The sequence below is a fragment of the Ovis canadensis genome, chromosome 2, assembly GCF_042477335.2.
Source record: "Ovis canadensis isolate MfBH-ARS-UI-01 breed Bighorn chromosome 2, ARS-UI_OviCan_v2, whole genome shotgun sequence".
NCBI classification, from domain to species: domain Eukaryota; kingdom Metazoa; phylum Chordata; class Mammalia; order Artiodactyla; family Bovidae; genus Ovis; species Ovis canadensis.
The window spans coordinates 84605978-84628384 of record NC_091246.1 but is presented as its reverse complement, the minus strand read 5'-3'; the positions used below and the strand labels follow the sequence as shown (position 1 = coordinate 84628384).

The 22407-nt window shown below is 37.4% G+C and overlaps 1 protein-coding gene across 6 annotated transcripts in view; it reads right to left on the bottom strand.

Moving 5' to 3' along the window:
- CCDC171 (coiled-coil domain containing 171) overlaps nt 1–22407 on the bottom strand; it is a 345827-nt gene that overhangs the window by 223051 nt on the left and 100369 nt on the right. For all 6 annotated transcript variants that reach the window (XR_011254379.1, XM_069576620.1, XM_069576618.1 and 3 more), the window contains 5 exons: nt 12191–12297; nt 10269–10358; nt 9232–9432; nt 6514–6681; nt 4563–4751 (listed from right to left, as the gene is read on the bottom strand). Coding sequence is in view for 5 of the 6 variants with exons in the window: in XM_069576620.1 (XP_069432721.1) it covers nt 4563–4751; nt 6514–6681; nt 9232–9432; nt 10269–10358; nt 12191–12297 (755 nt within the window). In the remaining variant the exon portion in view is untranslated. The remainder of the gene's footprint in view (nt 1–4562; nt 4752–6513; nt 6682–9231; nt 9433–10268; nt 10359–12190; nt 12298–22407) is intronic.

Below are 22407 nucleotides of genomic sequence, written 5' to 3'. Positions count from 1 at the left end.
AATACTGCTAGAATATGGACATCCAAATGCAGGGGAAAAAAAAAAACATCAACCCAAGCCTCACATCTTTACAAAAATTAACTCAAGATGGATCACAGACCTGTATGTAAAACCTAAAAGTATACGAAATCTAGAAAATAAGCAGAAAGAAATCCTGGTGACCTTGCACTAGGGAAAAGAGTTCTTAGATACAATACTAAAAGCCCAGGCCATAAAAGAAAATGCATCGAATTGAACTTTATAAATTTAAAACACTTGTTCTGCAAAAGTTCTTTTAAGAGACTTGGAGAGAATACTTGCAAATCATATATATAACAATGTTTGAAATTCAGCCAGAAGAAAATAAGCAACGTAGTTACAAAGTGGGCAAAAGATATGAATAGATAATTCACCAAAGAAGATATACAGATGGCAAATAAGCGTATGAAAAATGCTCAACATTATTATTCATTAGGGAAAGTCTAAATTAAAACCATAATGACATAGCACTGTACACCTATTAGAATAGCTAAAAAGAAAAAGAAAAAAATGATTAAACCACATGCTGGCACAGATGCAGAGCAATCAGAACTTTCTTACAAGCCTAGTGAGAAGGCAAAATGATAGCCACCTGGGAAAACAATTTGATAGTTGCTTACAAAGTTAAATACATACTTACCATAATAACAGAAATCAGACTCCTAAGTGTTCACCCAAAAAGAAATTTTTAACTTATATGCAGAGTACATCATGGGAAATGCCAGGCTGGATGAAGCACAAGCTGGAATCAAGATTGCCAGGAAAAATATCATTAACCTCAGATACACAAACAATACCACCCTTATGGCAGAAAGTGAAGAAGAACTAAAGAGCCTCTTCATGAAAGTGAAAGAGGAGAGTGAAAAAGTTGGCTTAAAACTCAACATTCAAAAAACCGAAAAACTTGGCTTAAAACTTAACATTCAGAAAATTAAGATCATGGCATCTGGTCTCATCACTTCATGGCAAATAGATGGGGAAACAATGGAAACAGTGACAGACTTTATTTTAGGGGGCTCCAAAATCACTGCAGATGGTAACTACAGCCATGAAATTAAAAGACGCTTGGAAGCGTCTTTTCTCCTTGGAAGAAAAGCTATGACCAACCTAGACAGCATATTAAAAAGCAGGGAGATTACTTTACCAACAAAGGTCAGTCTAATCAAAGCTATGGTTTTTCCAGTAGTCCTAAATTGGATGTGAGAGTTCGACTATAAAGAAAGCTGAGCGCTGAAGAATTGATGCTTTTGAACTGTGGTGTTGGCAAATACTCTTTTCTTTTTAATTTGAATGCTTTTATTTATTTATTTTTAATTTAAATTTATTTATTTTAATTGGAGGCTACTTTATAATATTCTTGCGAGTCCCTTGGACTGCAAGGAAATCGAACTAGTCAATCCTAAAGGAAATCAATCCTGAATATTCACTGGAAGGACTGATACTGAAGCTGAAACTCCAATACTCTGGCCAGCTGATGTGAAGAACTGACTCATTTGAAAAGACCTTGACGCTGGGAAAGATTGAAGGTGGGAGGAGAAGGGGACGACAGAGGATGAGATGGTTGGATGGCATCACTGACTCCATGGACATGAGTTTGAGTAGGTTCCAGGAGTTGGTGATGGGCAGGGAAGCCTAGCATGCTGAAGTCCACAGGGTTGCAAAGAGTCAAACACGACTGAGAGACTGAACTGAACTGAATGATCCACAAAAACCTACCCATGAATGTTAAAAGCATGTTTAATCATAATTGTAAAAAAATAAAAACAACCCAAAGCTCATCAGCAAGTACCTAGATAAACAGTGCTACATCCATACATGGAATATTACTCAGCAGTAAAAAGGAGGGAGCTACCGATACAACCAACAATGTGAATAATTCCCAAACATATTTTGTTGAGTGAAGAAACACCTAAAATGCTACATACTGTATGATTTCAGTTATATAACACACTGAGGCTTCCCTGATAGCTCAAGTGGATAAGAATCCACCTGCCAAAGTAGGAGACTCAGGTTCAACCCCTGGTCTGGGAAGTTTCCACATGCCACAGAGTAATTACCCCATACACCACAACCACTGAGCTTGTGCTCCAGAGCTCAGGAACCACAACTACTGAGCTCTCGTGCCAAAACCACTGAAGCCCACGGGCCCTAGAGCCAGTGCTCCGCAAGAGAAGCCAGTGCAATGAGAAGCCCACACCCACAACTAGACTCAAGCCCTCACTCTCTGCAACTAGAGAAAAAGCCTGCGCAGCAACAAAGACCCAGCACAGCCAAGAAATAATAAATAAATACAATTTATATAATATTCTGGAAAAGGCAAAACTGTAGGGGTGCAACAAACCTGCAGTTCCCATATATAGTCAGCTGTTTTTTCTCAAAGGGACTAGGGATACTAAATCAGGAAAAGTAAAGTCTTGAATAAATAGTGTGGGAAAATGAACCTCAGCCTCCATTTAACATCACACACAAAAATTAATTTGAGATGGATCACAGACCTAGACAAAAATGTAAAACTATAAAACCTCTAGAAGAAATGATATGTTATCTTCAGAATCTTGGGCTATAGAAAGATTGCTTACCATATAAAAGTACTCAAAAGAGAAAAAGATTTATAAGTTGAACTTCACCAAAATTTTAAAACTTGTGATCATTAAAATAAATACTAAAAAATAAAATGGCAAGTGAGATACTGAAAGAAAATACCTGGGATACATATGTATGATAAAGAATTATATGCAGAATTTATAAAGAACTTCTGAAAATCAGTAATAAAAACACAAACTACCCAAAATTTTAATGTACAAACACCTGAAGAGACACTTCACAAAAGAAAATATGTAAATGACAATAAGAGCATAAAAAGTGTTCAACATCATATCCACCAAGAAAATGTGAAAATCACAATGAAATTCCATTTTAAAACAACTAGAATGGCTAAAATTTAGAAGACTGACAATGACAAACTTTGCAGTGGATATAGAACAATGAAAATTCTCACAAATTGATGGTAGAAATATAAAGTGATAGAACCATTTTGAAAAAAATGTCTGATAGTTTTTTTGTATATATACATCTGTCTTATAAACTAGTGTAGTTAAACTACACTCAACTACAAAATGAAAACATATGTCAATAAAACAGTTAGACAATAATGTTTGCAACAATTTTGTTTACAATAGCCAAAAGCTGGAAAAAAGACAAATATCCATCAATTCACAATTTATCAAATTGTGGTATAAAGTGGAATACTACTCAACTATAAAAAAGAATGAACTGAGAAATACAACAAGCATGAATATTAAAAAAATAAATGTTAAGGGAAATAAACCAACCACTGAAGACTACACACTGAATGATTCTAGAACAAAGGAAAATAATCTGGGATGACAGGTATCAGAACATCAGAATTCTGGGTGCCTGCGGGGAGTGGAAGCTGACCAGAAGAGAGCACAAGAGAACTTTCTGAGCTAATGAAAATGTTTAAGTCTTAAATGGGGCGATGGGTACACGGGTGCATATACTGATCAAAATATCATACTATATACTTAAAATCTGTTCACTGTATGTCAATATTATCTCTAAAAAATTTATTTAGGTCTCTTCAGTGGTAGAAAATGCAGACGATATCACATGGCATCCTGCATGTAGTGAACAAAAGGCCACTTTTAGAGAGTGTATGAATTCATTCAAATTCACAGATAAGCTTAACTTCATATGGGGCTTAAATGCTTGGGAAAACAGAGTGGTCTTATTTTAAGCAACTGGAAACTGTTTATTGGCAAATTTTTAAAATGTGGTTTCTTTTTTTAATTAGACTTGACAATATAAGAATGAGTGGATCAAACAAAGAGGTTAAAACTGAATCAACTATGAGAAGTCTATAGAAAAAAAGTATAGACTGTCATTGTTATTTCTGATTGGGCAGGAATGAGAGTTAGCAATATAAAGTATGTTGATAATATCTTGTATGAGAAAAAAATATGATTTTGCTAACTACACATAACTTCTGTTCTCAATCAAATCCAACACAGAGGACGTATTACCTCTCACAACCAACAGGTTTGCTATAGGATCTATAACTATAATTCAAAGTCTTCAACGTTAGGAACTACAGCAAATTTCAACCCCAAATGAATTAAAATGATGGTTCACATATTAATAGAAATCTCCACAAATGGAATAAACTGGATCAAAGTATATCTACACTAAAACTGATAATATTTTACCAAAGTTTCTTAACCTTTATTTTTAAAATGAAGGAAACACAATTTTAGTATTTAATTGATCTGTGCATTTTTAACCAGAAACCCTTTTACTTTCAAACTTAAGTGAGACAATCCTTAATCCACCCGAGTGCGTGCATACGCATGTATCCCCATTTGTGTACATGTCTTTGCACAATCACACGTACACGTAACCCAAACAAGCAAGTTCTGTGTGGCTCTCCGAAGCTTTAACTGACTTGGTATTGGTATTAAAAGAACACACTTGAAAGTGAATGATCGAGCATCCCGTTTCTAAAGCTCTTTGTGGCGGTAGCATACCTGTGCCCTCTTCTGCACCTCCAGGAGGAGTTCAGAGTACTGCAGCTCCAGTTCCTTCTTTTGCTTGTGCCAGCAGCTCTCCTGGGCTTTGATCTGCTCTGCCACTTTGTTAAAGGTGTCTTCCTGGGTTTGCTGAAGCTCTTTCATCGTATCAGACTTGTTTTTACAGATATACTCTAGATGACTTATCTAAATGGTGAAATGCAATACAGAACAAGATATGCTCACCAATGTGTTCTTTGTATCATCTCCCCCAAAGGCTATTCTAGAATTTTCTACTATATTTTAGGCCTTAAGATCATACAAAAATTTTAAGCTAAAATGAAAACTAAATGAAGAAACAGGAGTTGGTAGAATAAAACTATATTTTAGCAGAAAATGTTTCACTTATATGTATAGATGACATGTTTCTCTAATAAAATTCTATGTGTGTGCTCAGTCACCCAGTTGTGTCTGACTCTCTGTGACCCCAAGGGCGCAGCCCACCAGGCTCCTCTATCCATGGCATTTTCCAGGCAAGAATACTGAAACTGGTTGCCATTTCCTATTTCAGGGGATCTTCCTAACCCAGGGATCAAACCCAACCCTCCTGCATTGGCAGGTGGATTCTTTACCACTGTGCCACCTGGGAAGCCCCAATAACTAACAAAGTTACTTATTCTACAATCAATTTTACTGAGAAAATTAAGAAGAATATTTTTACCTCTAGAACCAAAGCTCAAGCTGTTCAGATATTTCAGTGGAAAAGGAAGTATTTAAATGAGATTTACAAATCTACAAACATTTTACATATAATAAAGCAGAATGTTCCAGTCATTTTTTACTTCACATTCAAAACACTGGAAAGCAAATCTTCATCATCTAACATGTACGACAATTAACGATGTTTTGAAACTATGAAAAACTATTAAAATACAATACCATATCAGAGAGCTAAAACATGTACTCATTTTAATTATCGGTAATTTGGAAATCTGTTACATACACATTCACAGCTAAGAACAGTATCTCCACTTATCACAATTTATTCCCTTATTTCCTCAATCCTACTTCTCAATGCCTGTGATTGTTTGCCAATCAGACCAAGATAAAAATGCTCTCACTCAAAAACTGGGCCATTACTTCAACAGATTAAAAAAAAAAAAATTTAGGGAACAATTTTCCTCTCTGTATCCCTTAAGGGCAAATGTCACTGCAACTAAGACCTAGAAACTAGATCATATAAATATAGTTCTAACTAGTTCAACAGACTCAGGATAAGAATCAACACCTTTAACGGAGAAACAGGTTGGACTGCTAAGCCACTTTAATTTTCAATAACCAAAAGAAGGTTTTTAAATTTTTTTTGAAAGACTGACTTCCTAGGTTTGTGAATGTTAAAGGGATGATAAAGTCCAGTTTTCTCCTACAATATGTCCTCCTTACTTTCTAAAGCACTGAATGGGTTTTGTAATGTACAGTTTGTTCTATTACAAGAAATGTCATAAACGTAATTTTTAAACTTTAAGTGCTTTTAAAGTAACATCTCATTATTTCCTGAGCAAAGAATTTTAGGATCATGTTTTTGAATAACTGATTCTTGTTTCTATTTTATGCTAACATAAAGAGTTGGTTTATTAATGTAAATGACTAAGTTCTTTGAATTGCTTCATCAGTAAGATTAATTTATTTTCTTTTAATTAGGTCCCTGTGGCTAACACTGGCTAGTAGTATTAGCATGTCCTGCACAGAAAGTGGAGCTCAGAGACTTCATACAGACTTCAGTCACATTTACATGCCCACAGCAATGGCATCAAACTGAGTTGTAGACAAGCCATAATTAATGGTATTGAATTATTAACACCCAAATTCTTTTTGAAATAAGATGAATGTCAGCACTTCTTAATGATACTGTGATGTGGACAAATGTCACTGAATTTAATAGAGGAATCTGGTGCCTGAGGACAGTTACCTTCTCATTAGCCCTGTTGAGGTCTACGATCAGGGCATCAACATTCTCCTGCAAGACTGCACAAAGCTCAGACCAAGAGAATTTATCCAGCATGCCTTCTGGTTGTTTTATGAGCACAGAGCCTGCTATCAAGTGCTGATACAAGGTATGAAGGAAGGTTAGCTTCTCCTGTGAGAAAAAAAGAAATTAATTCCAGTATATAAACACTGTAAGAAGTAAAACACATAATTCACATGGTGAAGAATTTATGTCAAAAATCCTAGAAAGGAATTAAAATACTCAAGTATGGGAATATGGTCATCTTGGGGACTTTTTTAACATTCAAAGTTAAACATCAGATAGAAACTTACAATTGCTTACACTTAGTAAAAAATCTCAAGTGTAGAAGCCAAACGACCTGGGTTCTGAGGCCAGCGCTGCTGCAACTGAGGCCATGATCGAGCCAGTGTCTGTTCAGGCTTCACCTTCCTTGGCTTTAACATGAGGTATCTGGACTAGATGCTTCTAAGCTCTTCTAACTAGACGTTAACATGGTAATTCCATAATTTTATATTTACATTTGCCAAAAAAGATGTTGGTCAAAAAACCAAAATAAAGAGTGTACCCAACACTGTTAAAGAAAAAGCTATACCAACATCTGCACTTGACATGCACACAATTACTCAGCTTTCCTCCTCCTCCAGAGATTCTGGTTTACTTACCACTTATAGGAAATCTATCCTAAGCCCCTTAGGCAAAGCAGACAGTGATATGAAAGAGACGGGAGATAGGCTCATTATCTTCCCCCACTTAGAAGTTTATATCGGACTTGGCAAACTGGGCATTTATAGGTGTTCAAATATCACAAACTTAGCAGTCCAAAAGAAAAGAAAGAATATGGCTGCCCAAGACATAATTTAAAACTGTTCAATTAAAAATATGTAAAAAATTCTTTCAAATTATATTGCTACTGTTATAGCTAAACCATCCATTGCTTAATGACCTAGAAACACTATACTATAGAATTCATTAAAAAGCTGATTTCCATCTTGAAAACAAAAAGGGAATTTACTTACTAAAATGCCAAATTGCTCTCGTTATAATACATTTTTATCCTTAAAGTCAAAGAATGGAATTTAAGACAAGGTAATTGTGAAAAGCTGCAAAATGAGCATTTTAGGTAGATAAAATAAGTTCTCTCAAGGTTTTTTAACAGACCAACAGGAAAACCTTTAAAAGAAATTTTAAATTTCTATTTAAAAAATAGGAATTCTAATCTTCCAGATAAGAACTGAACATAGCATATATAAAAGTTTTGTAGTTAGAAGCTGTGGTGAAAGTTTCCAATATATATAAAAATACATATCTTTCATTCTCTCTATATGTCATCTTAGATTTTTTCTAAATATAACAATTTAAACCCCCCCAAAAAATTTGAATATGTAGCTATATCCACAACTTGAATTAAGATATAAGAAGAATCTTTATAACAATGCTATGTATCTTTATTTTTTAAGCAATTAAAGATGTCGTTTGCATTTTCAACTAAATTGAGACATTCAAAAATCTTATTAAATATAACTAGCCAAACATAATACTCAGGCACTAACAATCTTCCCTCTCCGCATTTTGCCAAGTGATCGAGTTCTTCCTAAAGGGTAATTCATTGTGTCGCCATCACGTCCTTTTTGCTTGGGCTGTGATGAACCATGCATGACAATCATCCATTTGGCGTGAAAAGAGAATCTCAAGATCCAAAATCAATTCACACATGTTGAACCCAACCACAATCCTGTAGACATGCTGACTTTACAATACAGTCAGCCTTCTAGTTTCCTTTACTTTAATCATTATCTGATGTGTAGAACAATTCCAGCCCCTTCATGTGGACACAATTTAAATCCCAGACTGAAAGAAGAGTGGGAAGAATGTTTCCTTTTTACTCTCTTGGCATTCATGTTCATATTTGTTCGAGTAATGAACTCAATATGCAAGACAACTCAGATAAACTAGCTCCACGCTAGCTAGACTAGCTCTACGTCCCACGGGTAAAAGAAAATATAAGATTACAATTCTACTCACACAGGCTCATACAGTATGGAAGAGTCTGTCATAATATTTTAAGAAGTCATTAATAAATTAACATGGATAGGCAACCCCCAAGGACATCCAAATAAACTTTTTAACTGTGTGAGACTTCTATTTTTCTAAATTTTGATTAATATCTTACAATTATAAAAAATAAGGCAACTTTCTATTAAAGTAGATATTATTCCTGCTTTGCAAATAAGGAAGCAAAGATGTGGAGAGACCAAACCATGTGGCTTGTCCATATTCACAGTTTGTAAACATAAGTACCTCTATCCAAGTCAGTTCTTTCAGGTTACAAAAAAGATTCTTTCCACCATGTCAGGCTACTAAACTACTGAAATAAAAAAATTATTTTGTCAATGACACACAAGACTGTTAGGAGCATAGCTGCTTGAAATAGTATGTTCTAACAGAGAAAATAACTTGTACAAATGATAAAACAGTTAAACTACTTTATTTCTCTCACAAAATTGTATCATACAAGAGTAATGGAATGGCTGGTTTTGCAGCTGGCATGAACACTTCAAAACAGCTGAGAAGAATTTTTTGAATTAAATAAGAGTAAAAAGACCCACTTGATAGATGTACATTTCTAAAAGTGAGATTAGTGCGAGGCCTTCCTGTCAGTCCTCTTGTCCCAGGTAATACCTCAGTATCCTTATGGAAAGCCTGGGAAAGCTTCTGAAGTTCACTTTCAGATTGGGCTGCTCGCGCCTTTTCTTTCTCCCAACAGTGCAGCACATTCTGCAGTTCCACTTTCAAAGTGTTTATTAGAGCCTCTCTGTCTGCACATTTAGTGCGCAAATGACTTAACTCTTTACTGACATCTCCCAGCTTATCCTGAAGGTCCTGTTGGAGACACCAAACAAAAAGATGGTGGGAAGATCATAACACTTAAATATAAAATGTTAATCAAAAAACCTATTCCAAAAAGCTCTTTACAAGAGTTTTCCTTTCAGCTCATTATTTAAAAAAAAACAAACTGGTAGCTCAAAAACTTTAAAATAACATTTTAAATATAAATCTCCTAAATTTACCATAAGAACATTTACTTCCCAGTGATATTTCAAATGCCAGTAGAAATCTCAAATACATGACATGAAATTCTGCTTCACTTTTCAGTCCTTACCCTTAACAGATTTCATTCACGTACATCCATGACAAACAACATGAACCCACACCAAAAAAATTCCAACTCTGAGAGTTGCCTTAGTATAATTTTTCAAAGATGTAGTACATAAAAGCAGCACAAAAAATAAACCGTTGTCCTGGACCTTAGCTAGGTGTGATCTCAGCCCACTACTAGGCATGATGTACTTAAAACAATGACTCCACTCCAAAATTATGAAAACTGACTCCAAGCACTGATGTGCTTACATAAGATATGTTGACTGTGTAGCTAAGGTTGGACATCAAATCTTAAAACAATATTTGAATCTATGGTACTATCATTAAATCTGGGAAATGAATTTTTCCTTGAACCAAAACAATTTCCAATAAAGTTTTTTCAATGAAAAACCATTCTTATTTTGATCAACAATAAAAAAAAATTTTAAGCGGTATCTAAACATACTTAATAAAAAAAAGGAAGATATATTTTCATATAGCTCTCCTTAAAAATATCCCCTAGATAATTATATTAGTTTCTTAACACAACAGGAAAAAGCTTTTCTAAATTATAATACCTTTATATTTTTAGTGTGAGATTCTATCTTCTGTTTGGTAGAGTCAAGTTCATTAGATGCCTTTTCCTTAGCATTATTCATGTTGCTTAGCTGATGAAAAAAAAATGTAAGTAACTTTTAAAATATTTTCCAAGGGTGGATAACTCAAAAGCTAATCTTTAAATTTTTATGCAATTATCAAATACAAACTTTTGATAGTAATTCAGTCTTAAAAATGTATTTCTTTTGGTTAATTATGTAATTTCTGTCACAAGTTCACATGCTAAAACGAAAAGCAAGCATTCAAGCTTAAAATGTCAGTGATATTGTTGTGTTTTTACCAGCTATCTGGATAAAGGATTTCATTCTTACTGTAAACAAATATAACTTTATTTTTAAAATCCTACAGGACCAAAATGCCAGAAGGAATGGCATCTATACGGAAAGAAAAAAGGACAGAGCAAAAGCCTGTTCTTTCTACATCGTGAGGGTATCCGCGGGTCTCTCACTCCATATGACAACCTCAGGGTCGGTCACATGCAGTCCTACTGGGAAGGCTTGTGGCAGGTCATCAGTTGGTCCCGCTCTGCTTGTGATTTATTTTCTTTGACAGTTCATTCTTCTTTCTGTCAGACTGCTCTTTTTGCTTTCTTTGCAGCCACCCCCTTGGTCTCCCCACTGCTGTCTCTGGCACTGGTTCACAACAAAGCGCATTACTAAGCCAAAGCCTGCTGAGTCGACTTTTCAACTGTGCTGAAGATCATGTGACATTCATCCTCCCAAATAACAATTCGCTGTGGGTAATATGTTCCTACTTACCCTGCAGCTTCCAGACCTAGGCCTCAGAAGAGGTGCATAAACTACTAACAATACAGGTTGTCTTGTCTCACTGGGAAAGACGGCAATGTTTGCTCTTTATAGAAATTTAATTATTCCAGTGGTCATTTTCCTTAGAAGGCACTAAGAAAACTCACTTTTCCTTCTTTCTTCACCTTAGCAAACTAAAGTAAAATATGGCTCTTTTGAAATGGGAAATATAAGGGTTTCATGGCCTTTGTATTACACGAAACAAAGAGATAAACATAGAGGGACAAATACTAAATTACATGTTTCGTAACTTGTCTTCAGTTAGAAAAATTGTCTGTTGTTTTACTGTTTAACGTAGTTACTTCATATTTTCTAATTTGATAAGATGTAACTAAATAAACTCTTCAATTTTTAAAGCACAAGTTCATAAAACATTTTAATACCCAAGAAAATTATCAATCCACAAATTAAACAATACAAAAGAGAAGGTAACATGTACACACATGGCTAATTCATGTCAATGTATGGTAAAAAAATACTACAATACTGTAAAGTAATTAGCCTCCAATTAAAATAAATAATTTTAAAAAAAAAGAAGATAAATAGAAGCATGAGTTTTTTCAATCAGGAAACCAAAACCTCCAGGCTACATCAAGCAGATATTTGTTTTTAAAAAACTTCTAACAGTCACTCCCTTTACAGAATGCAAACTAATTTCTTTCTTTTTTAGTAAGATCTCTACAATTTGTAGAACTCTTAAGCCAAAATATTGACAAGCCCTAAATGTCCACTACCTATTCCAAATCTCATGAAAACACATTAACATTTAAATATCATATTAACTGAGTTGCACGGCTTTTTTTAATTAAGTTAAAAGATAAATTATGAAGACCAAGAAGTGACAGTCTTTAGAACTCCAAAAATAGCAGTGTGACAGAAGAGTTACAAAAACACAAGTGAGACCTGACTTTAGGCCACACTCACAGAGAAAACAGTGACAGACAACTTATTATTTTTTTATCTGTGAGGCTGTCAAATCAACATTCGCAATATTTTTGACCTTTGTAACAAGCAAGTAATACGTACTGCTGCAGGCCGAAGGCTATGTGTGTGGAGCCAAACAGTGCAAGTGTTACCTCATTAGATGCATCTTCCAGCTTGTTCTGGTAATCTGTCAAGGTACGTCTCAAAGTCTCAAGGACAACAGAGAAGCTGGGAGGTTTATCTTTGTCCTTGTGGATGCCTACAGAAAAATACAGAATGAAAATATACCATTAAAGTCACAAAGAGACAACAGTTAGCTGAAAAGACATCATGATACATGAGAAGACTCATTCTTCTAAGTATACTGCTGTATAGCCAAGTATTAATCGATTTCTAAACAAGTGGTCAAATTAAGTTCATAATATAGCAAGTACAAATTTACGGCTACTTTGTACCTAAGTCCACCCTGTAGTTTGTAGTAAGATCTTTAATTCTTTTTTTTTTTTTCCCATTTCCAAAGTAACTATAGTATTTGTGCATACCTGTCACCCAACAATTAAATAAACAGTCTATACTAAACACTGTTTGGGAGAGTTAAATATACTTACTTTGGTCCCTGTGTTTCTGATCAGTCAGGCCTATTTTTCTCAAACAATAATTTCTGAACCCAAGAGCACATAATTTTGTTATGCTTAGAAATGATATTCTTCAATCCTTAAAATTCTCAAGTTACAATTTGAAATAAATTATAAAAATACTAGTACTATCTACATAGGCCCACATCATGTTTCAATTAAAACTCTTAAAACCGATACCCATTGTAAAAATGTGAGTATTTCCACATTATGCCCTCAAACTATTTTAATTTAGCTAGGACATAAGTTAGTTGAGTTAATCAAGGTCACATGGTTAAATGCAGTTTAAAATATTAATCCAAATCATCAAAAGTTTAGCTTCAAAAACTACTTTAAACTGTTTGCTTATTGTATTACTCATAAACTGTAAAAAAAAAAGTTGCAAATTTTAAAACATACTAAAAGTATAATAATTCCCCCTTTCATATTTTATAATCTAAATATTAATATAGATAAGAAGCATTCATAATAACTTTTTATTATTCATTGATTTATTCAACTAATTTAATGCATGAATGTATTCCTGCTGCTGCTTCTGCTAAGTCACTTCAGTCGTGTCCAACTCTGTGCGACCCCATAGACGGCAGCCCACCAGGCTCCGCCGTCCCTGGGATTCTCCAGGCAAGAACGCTGGAGTGGGTTGCCATTTCCTTCTCCAATGCATGAAAGTGAAAAGTGAAAGTGAGGTCGCTCAATCGTGTCCGACTCTTCGCGACCCCACGGACTGGAGCCTACCAGGCTCCTCTGTCCATGGGAGTTTCCAGGCAAGAGTACTGGAGTGGGTGCCATTGCCTTCTCCTGAATGTATTCCTACTGTGTACTAATCCTAGACATTAGGCAAATGGAGGTGAACAAGAGTGGTGGAGTGTGTTCTTATGGGATTTACCATCTAAATAGAAGAGATGAGACAGTAAATGACTATGTAAGCTCATTCATCCATTCCTCAAGTATTCAGTTGCTGGAACTTTAGGGAGAGGAGGGAAGAAGGCAGTAACAAAGGAAAGAAAGGATGAGTAAAGGGGAGAAAGTCTTTGGTTAATAACAGAACAACTTTATTTACCTCAGAGTATTAATGATAATTATTATTTTAATTTTGAACAAAATGTTATTAATAAACATTACATTCACCAAAGTATAATGTAAACACTATCCGAAGTATGGGTACACCTTAAATTTTCTTAAAGAGAAGAATAATAATTAACTGAAAAACCAAAAGTAATGTGGAAACAACACATATCCCAGCGAGAGGGGAAAAAAAGACGACAGTGCCCTCAGCCATGAAAATGAAGGAGACAGTACTCTTCATAATGACTATGAGTTGGAGAGACAACTCATTAAAAATTTTATTAGAGGTCTTACTAAATATATTTTTTTTAAATTGCTCTCTTGCGCAAGATTAAAAAAAAATGTAATGTATAATTCTTTTCTTTTGCTACTACACAAGTAGACCATGAATAAATCATTCAAGGACACCCGGGAAATCTGTTAGCTTATACAATAAGGGAGAAAACTTGCTCTTAGAAATCCAGAAGAATAAAAATCACCATAATATGGCTGTTGAGGTATAAGGGGACAAAATGCCCTCTCCTTACTGACCCATGCAAATCTTATATTCTATATACAATAAAGTCTCTCTGCCTGAAAATGCTTTCACAATAAAGTTCAGATGAGGTGAAAAGTATGCCTTATGTCCCGGCCACCTTCATTATAAAAAGAAGTACTTACTGGTACCTTAACATGACAAAGTGTTCACAAGCAAAAAGAAAGGGTCCAGGAGCTTACTGACTAAAATGTGATTCAACCTAATAACGTCCTAACCACTGCACTATTAGCACCCCAAACAATAAACGATTAAACTATCCTATCAGTGAAAGGACTAAAAACTCACAGATAAAGAACAGTAATAAATAAATAAACAAGGTACAATTTTAACAATAGTCATACATGGTTTTTCAAAGGTCAAAGTGCAAATGAAGAACAGCATGTGTCACGACCATTTATAGCACCATTACGCCGACTCAAAATCTTCTTGGTTCCTCTGTCCTCGTCCCTGTCCATGTATGTCTCTCCACACGGGTGCCAGCCTGTACTTTCACATCACTGCTGCCTGTCTCAGTCTCTTTCTCACTTTTAAGTAGGTTTCAAGTCTGGGTGCTCAGTCGTGTCCGACTCTTTGTAACCCCATGAACTGTAGCCTGCCAAGCTCCTCTGTCCATGGGATTCTCCAGGCAAGAACAGTGGAGTGGGTTGCCCTTTTCTTCTCCAAGGTCAAGTCCGGGTTCACCTTGACAAAGCTTTTCCTTGAATTAGTAGCCCACAGAAGGGAGTGAGATGGAAGTAAAGGGTCCAAACCTTCCATTTAAATGTTCCCTTTTGAACAATCTGAAAAACTAAATATTTTTACATGACTCAAATAAACCACTGTTTTTCAGGATGGTATTATCTATCATCTCAGTAACCTACAGTTCCACAGAAGAAACAGTAAACTATCATGACTGAGGTGAGTCTATTCCCTCCACCTTGTCAACCATTCTATCTACTTCAGTATCCTGCAAGACCTCAATTATTAAGAAATAATGGACAGGACTTCCTAGGTGGCTCAGTGGTAAAGAATCTGCCTGTCAATGCAGGAGACACAAGTTTGATCCCTGATCCAGGAAGATCCCACATACCACGGAACAACCAAGCCCATATACCACAACTATTGAGCCTGTGTCCTAGAGCCCACACACCACAACTACTTAAGCCCACACACCCGGGAGCCCATGCTCTACAACAAGACAAGCCCCTGCAATGGGAAGCCCATGTACCACTCGACAGTAGTGGTGAGAAGAGAGAGTACCAGAAAGTAACCTAGAGAGTAACCCCTTCTTGCTGCAACTAGAAAACAGCCTGTGCAGCAATGAAGACCCAACAACGCCAAAAATAAATAAATAAATAAAATTACTTTTTAAAAAATTAATGGACAGAATATAAAATAAAAGACTTTTTAAAAAGATATCTACTATAGAACATGAATAGTCATATTCATCCTCAGAATAGAAAAAATGAAAACAAAACCCTGTTTAATACTGATTTTTAATCATGTAATAAAACACAGAAAATAATATTCAAATGGGTTTTTCACCTGAGAAAATCTAAATATTTAATATAATTATGACTAAGAAAATCCCTTTTTCATTCTAAAAGCACTGAGTATAAACATTTTGTTGGCAGTTATATTTTACAAGCTCAGACTGCGTTCCATATATTAAACTCATCTTATTTACTGAGATCATAAACATCTTCTTTGTCTTGCAAACACTGGTCCCCATCCTGGAGTTTTTTTTTTTTTAATAGCTGATAACTTCCCTCACATACGGACAGTATTTATCATATAAGTCCTACTCACCCACCCACTATGTCCCCAGGAGGAGTTCAAAAAATACCTCCCTTACCAAGGTTTAAGAAATGTGTTGGGGGGTGGGGGAAGGGCTGAGCATACTTGATGACCTCTGTAGTCTGGTGGGCATCTAGGCACAGTAGCTGGAGAGCCTGGATAACAGTGGAAAATGATGCCACCAAGCTGGGTTCAGTGAGAATTCTGGAACCTCAAGTGACAAGGTCAAGTGGTAGCCTCAACTTGCAGTGACAAAATGGATATGGTTATCATAACAGGCAGTGGATTCGAAGTAATAAACAAAATGGTTTTACCCACAGAGATCACTAGCATTGGCTACTGATCACAGTATTCCTGGGACTAAAACAGATAGGCACTCTACGTGAATGTTACTCGACTCGTATAAGTAGAAAAGTTCTGGGTCTGATTATCAGAAGTAGAAGTTAAATCTATACAAAAGACATCTTGGCCCTCAACCAATTCTGACTTGAGTTTGCTCACAGACCCAGGGCCAGTGGATCCCCTTTAGGAAACTGAACAATCCTGCCCCAAAAGATCATATTGCAAATCTATCTCCTAGCCTTCCTCCAAGAACCAGGCAACCATTTAGCAGGGTGACCGTGTACTGGGGAAGGGGAGTTACACATACCTCAGATAACTGGACACTGGATTGGAACTGACTTTAATTCCTGGAGAGCTAATATGCTACTGTGGTTCCCTAGTTGGGGGAGGAGCTTATACAAGCAAGCTTTGGTTAAGGTCTAGCTCCAGTGGGCCCGAGGTGAACCCACACAGTTGTTTTCCCACTTCGGAATGTGCTGTTATCAAAAACAAATGCAGAAACTGGCACAATGCCCATATTAGTTACCTGACCCATGGAATGAGGAGCTAACAGAGGAAAACAGGAAAAAAAAAGTAAATGGAAGTCACCAAAACTCTGATCTACTCAAACAGTAAATTAAAAGTAAAGCCACATTCCTAGAGAGATTGCAGAGATTAGTGCCTCTGTGAAAGATGATAAAGGGTTGTGATTCCAACCACATCAGCATTCAACTCATCTATCTGGCTAGTGCAGAGTACAGATGGGTCTTAAGGAATGACAGTGAATTACTGAAAGCATAATCACACGTGATTCCAATTACAGCTGCAGTTACAGATGTAGTTTCATTGCTGGAGCAAATCAATCCATTTCCTGGAAACTGGAATGAGGCTATTTCTTCTATCCTTTTAATAAAAAACACCAAAACAGTTTCTTTCTGCTTGCAGGACCAGCAATGTACCCTCATGACCTACCTCAGAACCACATCAACTCTAGCACAATCCAGTGTATAGAAATCTCCATCAGCTCTCCATTCTGGAAGACATCAAGTGTTCCACTTTATTCTCTACCAAGTTGATCATATTATTCTGACGGCTTGAGTTTAAGCAGGCCAAGTTTGGCAGGTACTTACAGGTGAATGATAGTGTAAGCTTTTAGAATTTGGGAAAAAAGCAAGCCATCCTCTACAGGTAAGTATTCTCTTGAAAATCCGCTTTTGACTTGCTACTGGTCCTTAGCAGACAGTGCATTCACACGCCACAATTTAGCATGTGACCTGAGTTGCCCATGGTAAAATGGTTACTGTCAGATCCACCAACCCCATTAATTTGAGCATTCATGATAGCAGTCTATCTCAAAGGAAGGTGGTATATACAAACCTGGGTTTAAACAAATCCTGCAGGCACAACCAAGCTGCATAAATAAGTAATCCAGATTTCCTATTCTTGTTACATTGTTTCTTCTGTCTTAACCTATATCCTGAACCTGTGGACAAGTTCCCTACAACCAGTTGACTAATGTTGGGGGTGGGGGGGCATGGGGGTGGGTGTGGAGAGAATGGGCTTGTTATGTAGATGTTTCTGTATGATGATGTGCTGACGTTACTCAAAAGTACTGGACTTCCCTGTTGGTCCAGTGGTTAAGAATCTGCCTGCCAATGCAAGGGACATATCCTCAATCCCTGGTCCAGGAAGATCCCACACGCTGTGGGGCAACTAAGCCTATATGCCACAACTACTGAGTCTGCACTCTAGAGCCCAAGCTCCACAACAAGAGAAGCACCACAATACAAAGTCCACACCGTAACTGGAGAGTAGCCCCCACTGGCTACAACTAGAAAGAGACTTCGTGCAACAATGCAGACTCAGAGTGCAGTCAAAAATTAATTAACTTAAAAAAAAAAGTAGACAGCTGCATCATGACAGCCCTATTCAAGGGTGGCCTTGAAGGATGGTGATGAAGCAAAAATCCCCCCAAGTATGCAAAGCATCAAGTACTGGACCTGACTATCATTTTGTCTGGAATGAGAGATGATCAAAGGCACAAATATACACTTATCTGGAGGTAGTAGCTAGCAGATTGGCTGGACAGTCAGGGATTCCAAAAGATGATAGGAAAACCGGTGCCAAGGTGGTCTGAGCAAGTGTGTGGACAGACCTCTTAAGATGGGCACTATGCCCTGATCAACTGAGGTGGAGGAGGATCTTAATAATCAGGAGGACAAAATGAAGCATTCTGTGGGTGTCAGCTAGCATATTTTCCAAGTCACTTTTCCCCCTGCTCATCTTTGTCACCCCTACAACGCAGGAATCACAGCAGCAAGAGTGGAGGGAAGGTATGGGCATGGCAGCATGGATCTTTACTCACCAAGGCTGTCGGGCTTACAATTCCTGTTAAGTGCCAGCTCCATCAATACCAAAGACAAACACTGAATCCATGATATGCCACCACTCCTGACTGGCACCAGCCATCTACCTGGTGGCAAGCTGATTATACTAAGTAATGTCCATCATGGAATAAGCAATGCTCATTCTTACTAGGCACTTACTCTAGAAAGGCATTTTCCTTTCCTGATAACAATATTTCTCCTGAAATTGTCATCCACGAATTTACAAAATGTCTTATTCACCATCATGTATCCCACAGCATTGCTTCTGATCAAGGAACTCATTTCATAGTAAATTAAGTACTATGGAAATAGGCTCATTTACATAGAATTCACTGGGTTCAATCCTTGTTCAGGGAACTAAGATCATACATGTCACATGGTGTGACCAAAAAAAGTTATTTAAAAAGTTAATGGACAAACAATCCCACTTCTATATATACAAAGGAACTGAAACCAGAGCCTAGTAGAGATATTTCTATACCCATGTTAATAACAGCACTACTCAAAATAGCCAAGAGATGGAAGCAACCCAAAGGACCATCAACAGATAAATTGACAGATAAAGTGTGACAAATACGTTAACAATGGAGTCTTGTTATTGTTCAGTCATTAAGCCACGTCCAACTCTTTGTGACACAATGGACTGCAGCAATGCCAGAATTCCCTGTCCTTCACTACCTCCCAAAGATTACTCAAACTCATGCCCACTGAGTCAGCGATGCTATCCAGCCATCTCAGCCTCTGTTACCTCTTTCTCCCCCTGCCTTCAATCCTTCTCAGCATCCAGGTCTTTTCCAATGAGTCGGGTTTTCCCATTAGATGGCCAAAGCACTGGAGCTTCTGCTTTGGCATCAGTCCTTCCACTGAATATTCAGGGTTGATTTCCTTTAGGATTGACTGGTCCAATCTCCTTGTAGTCCCAGGGACTCTCAAAAGTCTTCTCTGGCACCATAATTTGAAAGCATCAGTTCTTCAGTGTTCAGCCTTCTTTATGGTTCAACTCTCACATGTTGTATAATCATAGCTTTGACTATGGTTGACTATGGTTTTCTCTATGATTCAAAGCACCTTTGTCAGGAAGGAGATATCTCCACTTTTTAATACACTGTTTAGGTTTGTCATAGCTTTTCTTCCAAGGAGCAAGTGTCTTTTAATGTCACAGCCACAGTCACCATCTACAGTGATTTTGGAGGCCAAGAAAATAAAAGCTGTGACTCTTTCCACTTTTTCCCCTTCTATTTGCCATGAAATGATGGGACTGGATGCCATGATCTTAGTTTTTTGGATGTTGAGTTTCGAGCCAGTTTTCTCATTCTCCTCTTTCACCCTCATCCAGAGGCTCTTTAGTTCCTCTTCGCCTTCTGTCACTGGAGTAGTAGCATCTATATATCTGAAGTTGTTCATATTTCTCCTGGCAATCTTGATTCCAGCTTGTGCTTCATCCAGCCCAGCTCTCCCATGATGTACTCTGCACAGAAGTTAAATAAGCAGGGTGACAATATACAGCCTTGTCATACTCCTTTCCCAATTCTGAACCAGACTGCTGGTCCATGTCTGATCCTAAATGTTGCTACTTGATCCGCATACAAGTTTCTCAGGAGATAGGTAAGGTAGTCTGGTATTTCCATCTCTTTAAGAATTTTTCATAGTTTGTTGTGATCCAAACAGTCAAAAGCTTTAGAGTAGTCAATGAAGCAGTATATGCTTTTCTGGAATTCCTTTGCTTTCTCTATGATCCAACAAGGGTTGGCAATTTGATCTCTGGTTCCTCTGCCTCTTCTAAACCCAGCATGTACATCTGTTAAGTTCTTGGTTCATGTACTACTAAAGCCTAGGTTGAAGGAGTTTGAGCATAACCTTGCTAGCATGTGAAATGGAATGCAACTATATGGTATTTGTATATTCTCTGGCACTGTCCTTCTTTGGCACTGGAATGAAAACTGACCTTTGCCAATACTGTGGCCACAGCTGAGTTTTCCAAATTTGCTGACAAACTGGATGCAGCACTTTAACAGCATCATCTTTTAGGATTTTTAAATAACTCAGCTGGAATTCCATCACCTCCACTAGCTTTATTTGTACTAATGCTTTCTAAGGCCCCCTTGACTTCACACCGGGATGTCTGGCTCTAGGTAAGTGACCATACCATCGTGGTTATCCAGGTCATTAAGACCTTCTTTGTATAGTTCTGCGTATTCTTGCCACCTCTTCTTAATCTCTTCTGCTTCTGTTGGACAATGGAGCCTTAAAAAGGAATTCCTGTCACGTCCCATAATATGGATGAACCTGGAGGATATTTTGCTAAGTAAAAGAAGCCAATCATGAAAAGATAATAGAAGATTTCAATATAAGAGATACCTAAAGCAGTCAGATTCACAGAAACAGAAAGGAACATGACAGTTATGAGGGGCTTGCTGGCCAGAGAGAAGGTGGTAGTTAACTGTATGTGCTTCGCTGGTGCCTCAGTCTGTGAAGAATCTTCCTGTGACGTGGGAGTGGAAGACCTGGGTTTGATCCCTGGGTTGGTAAGATCCCCTGCAGGCAGGCATGGCAATCCACTCCAGTATTCTCGCCTGAAGAATCCCCATGAACAAAGGAGCATGGCAGCTACAGTCCATGGGGTCACAAGAGAGTCAGACACGACTGGGAAACTAAGCACAGCACAGCAAAATTTTATGCGTAAACTTGACTGGGCTACAGACTCAGATTTTCAGTTAAAAACTATCTCTGGGTGTAACCAGGAGGCCATTTCTGGACAGGACTTACATTTGCATCAGTAGACTGAGTAAAGCGGACTGCCCTCCCCAGTGTGGGTGGGCCTCACCCACTCCACTGAAGGCCCAAATAGAGCAAAAGGCTAAGCAAGAAAGGATTCTTTCTGTCCACCTGACTCCCTTCAAGCTGGAAATCAGTCTTCTCCTGCCTTTGGACTCAGACTCACACTGGAACTTACACCATCAGGTCTCCTGTTTCTCAGGCCTTCGGAGTCAGCGTGGCTCTCCTGAGTCCCCTATTTCTCAGTCACCTTAATTGTGTGATTAGTTAGTGAGCACACTGACTATGTTAGAAATGTTGAGCCCTCTTACTATGGGATTTCACAAACCAAAGCTATAAGCATGAAAAAGTAGGACAAGCTTGGTTTGTAAACCTCAGTGAACTGGGAGGTAAGGGAAGTAAGCAAGAAGAAACTGGCAAATGACACCGAAGGAGACATGTGTGCTGCTCTTACAGACATCCTCAGTCTCTCAGCAACCCATGAGCCTCTAATTAAAAGGTACCAGCCACAAGGTTCCTGAGGACAATTAAAAGTCTCAAGAAGATACTAGATCTAGGCAATAATCCTTTACAAAGGATGGAAAGAAGGAGCGATGAGAGGAAAGTACCACTTGATATCCTGATTTTCTTAAGAACAGTCCCTGAAGCTGCCCGACTCCTGGGTGATATGTACATACCTAAAGGCACCATATGTTCTTGCTATTATTTCCTAGGGTCCTTCAGCCTCTCCTAGTAGAAAGCAAAAGGATACTTCTGGAGTATTACAAATGATTTCCTCAAGGAAGGAAAGGTTGAAGAAGGTTGGAGGGGCTTTTGTCTCAGTCAACACAAAAGTCAAGCTGTCTGAGGAGAATGAATTAGAAGAAAAACTT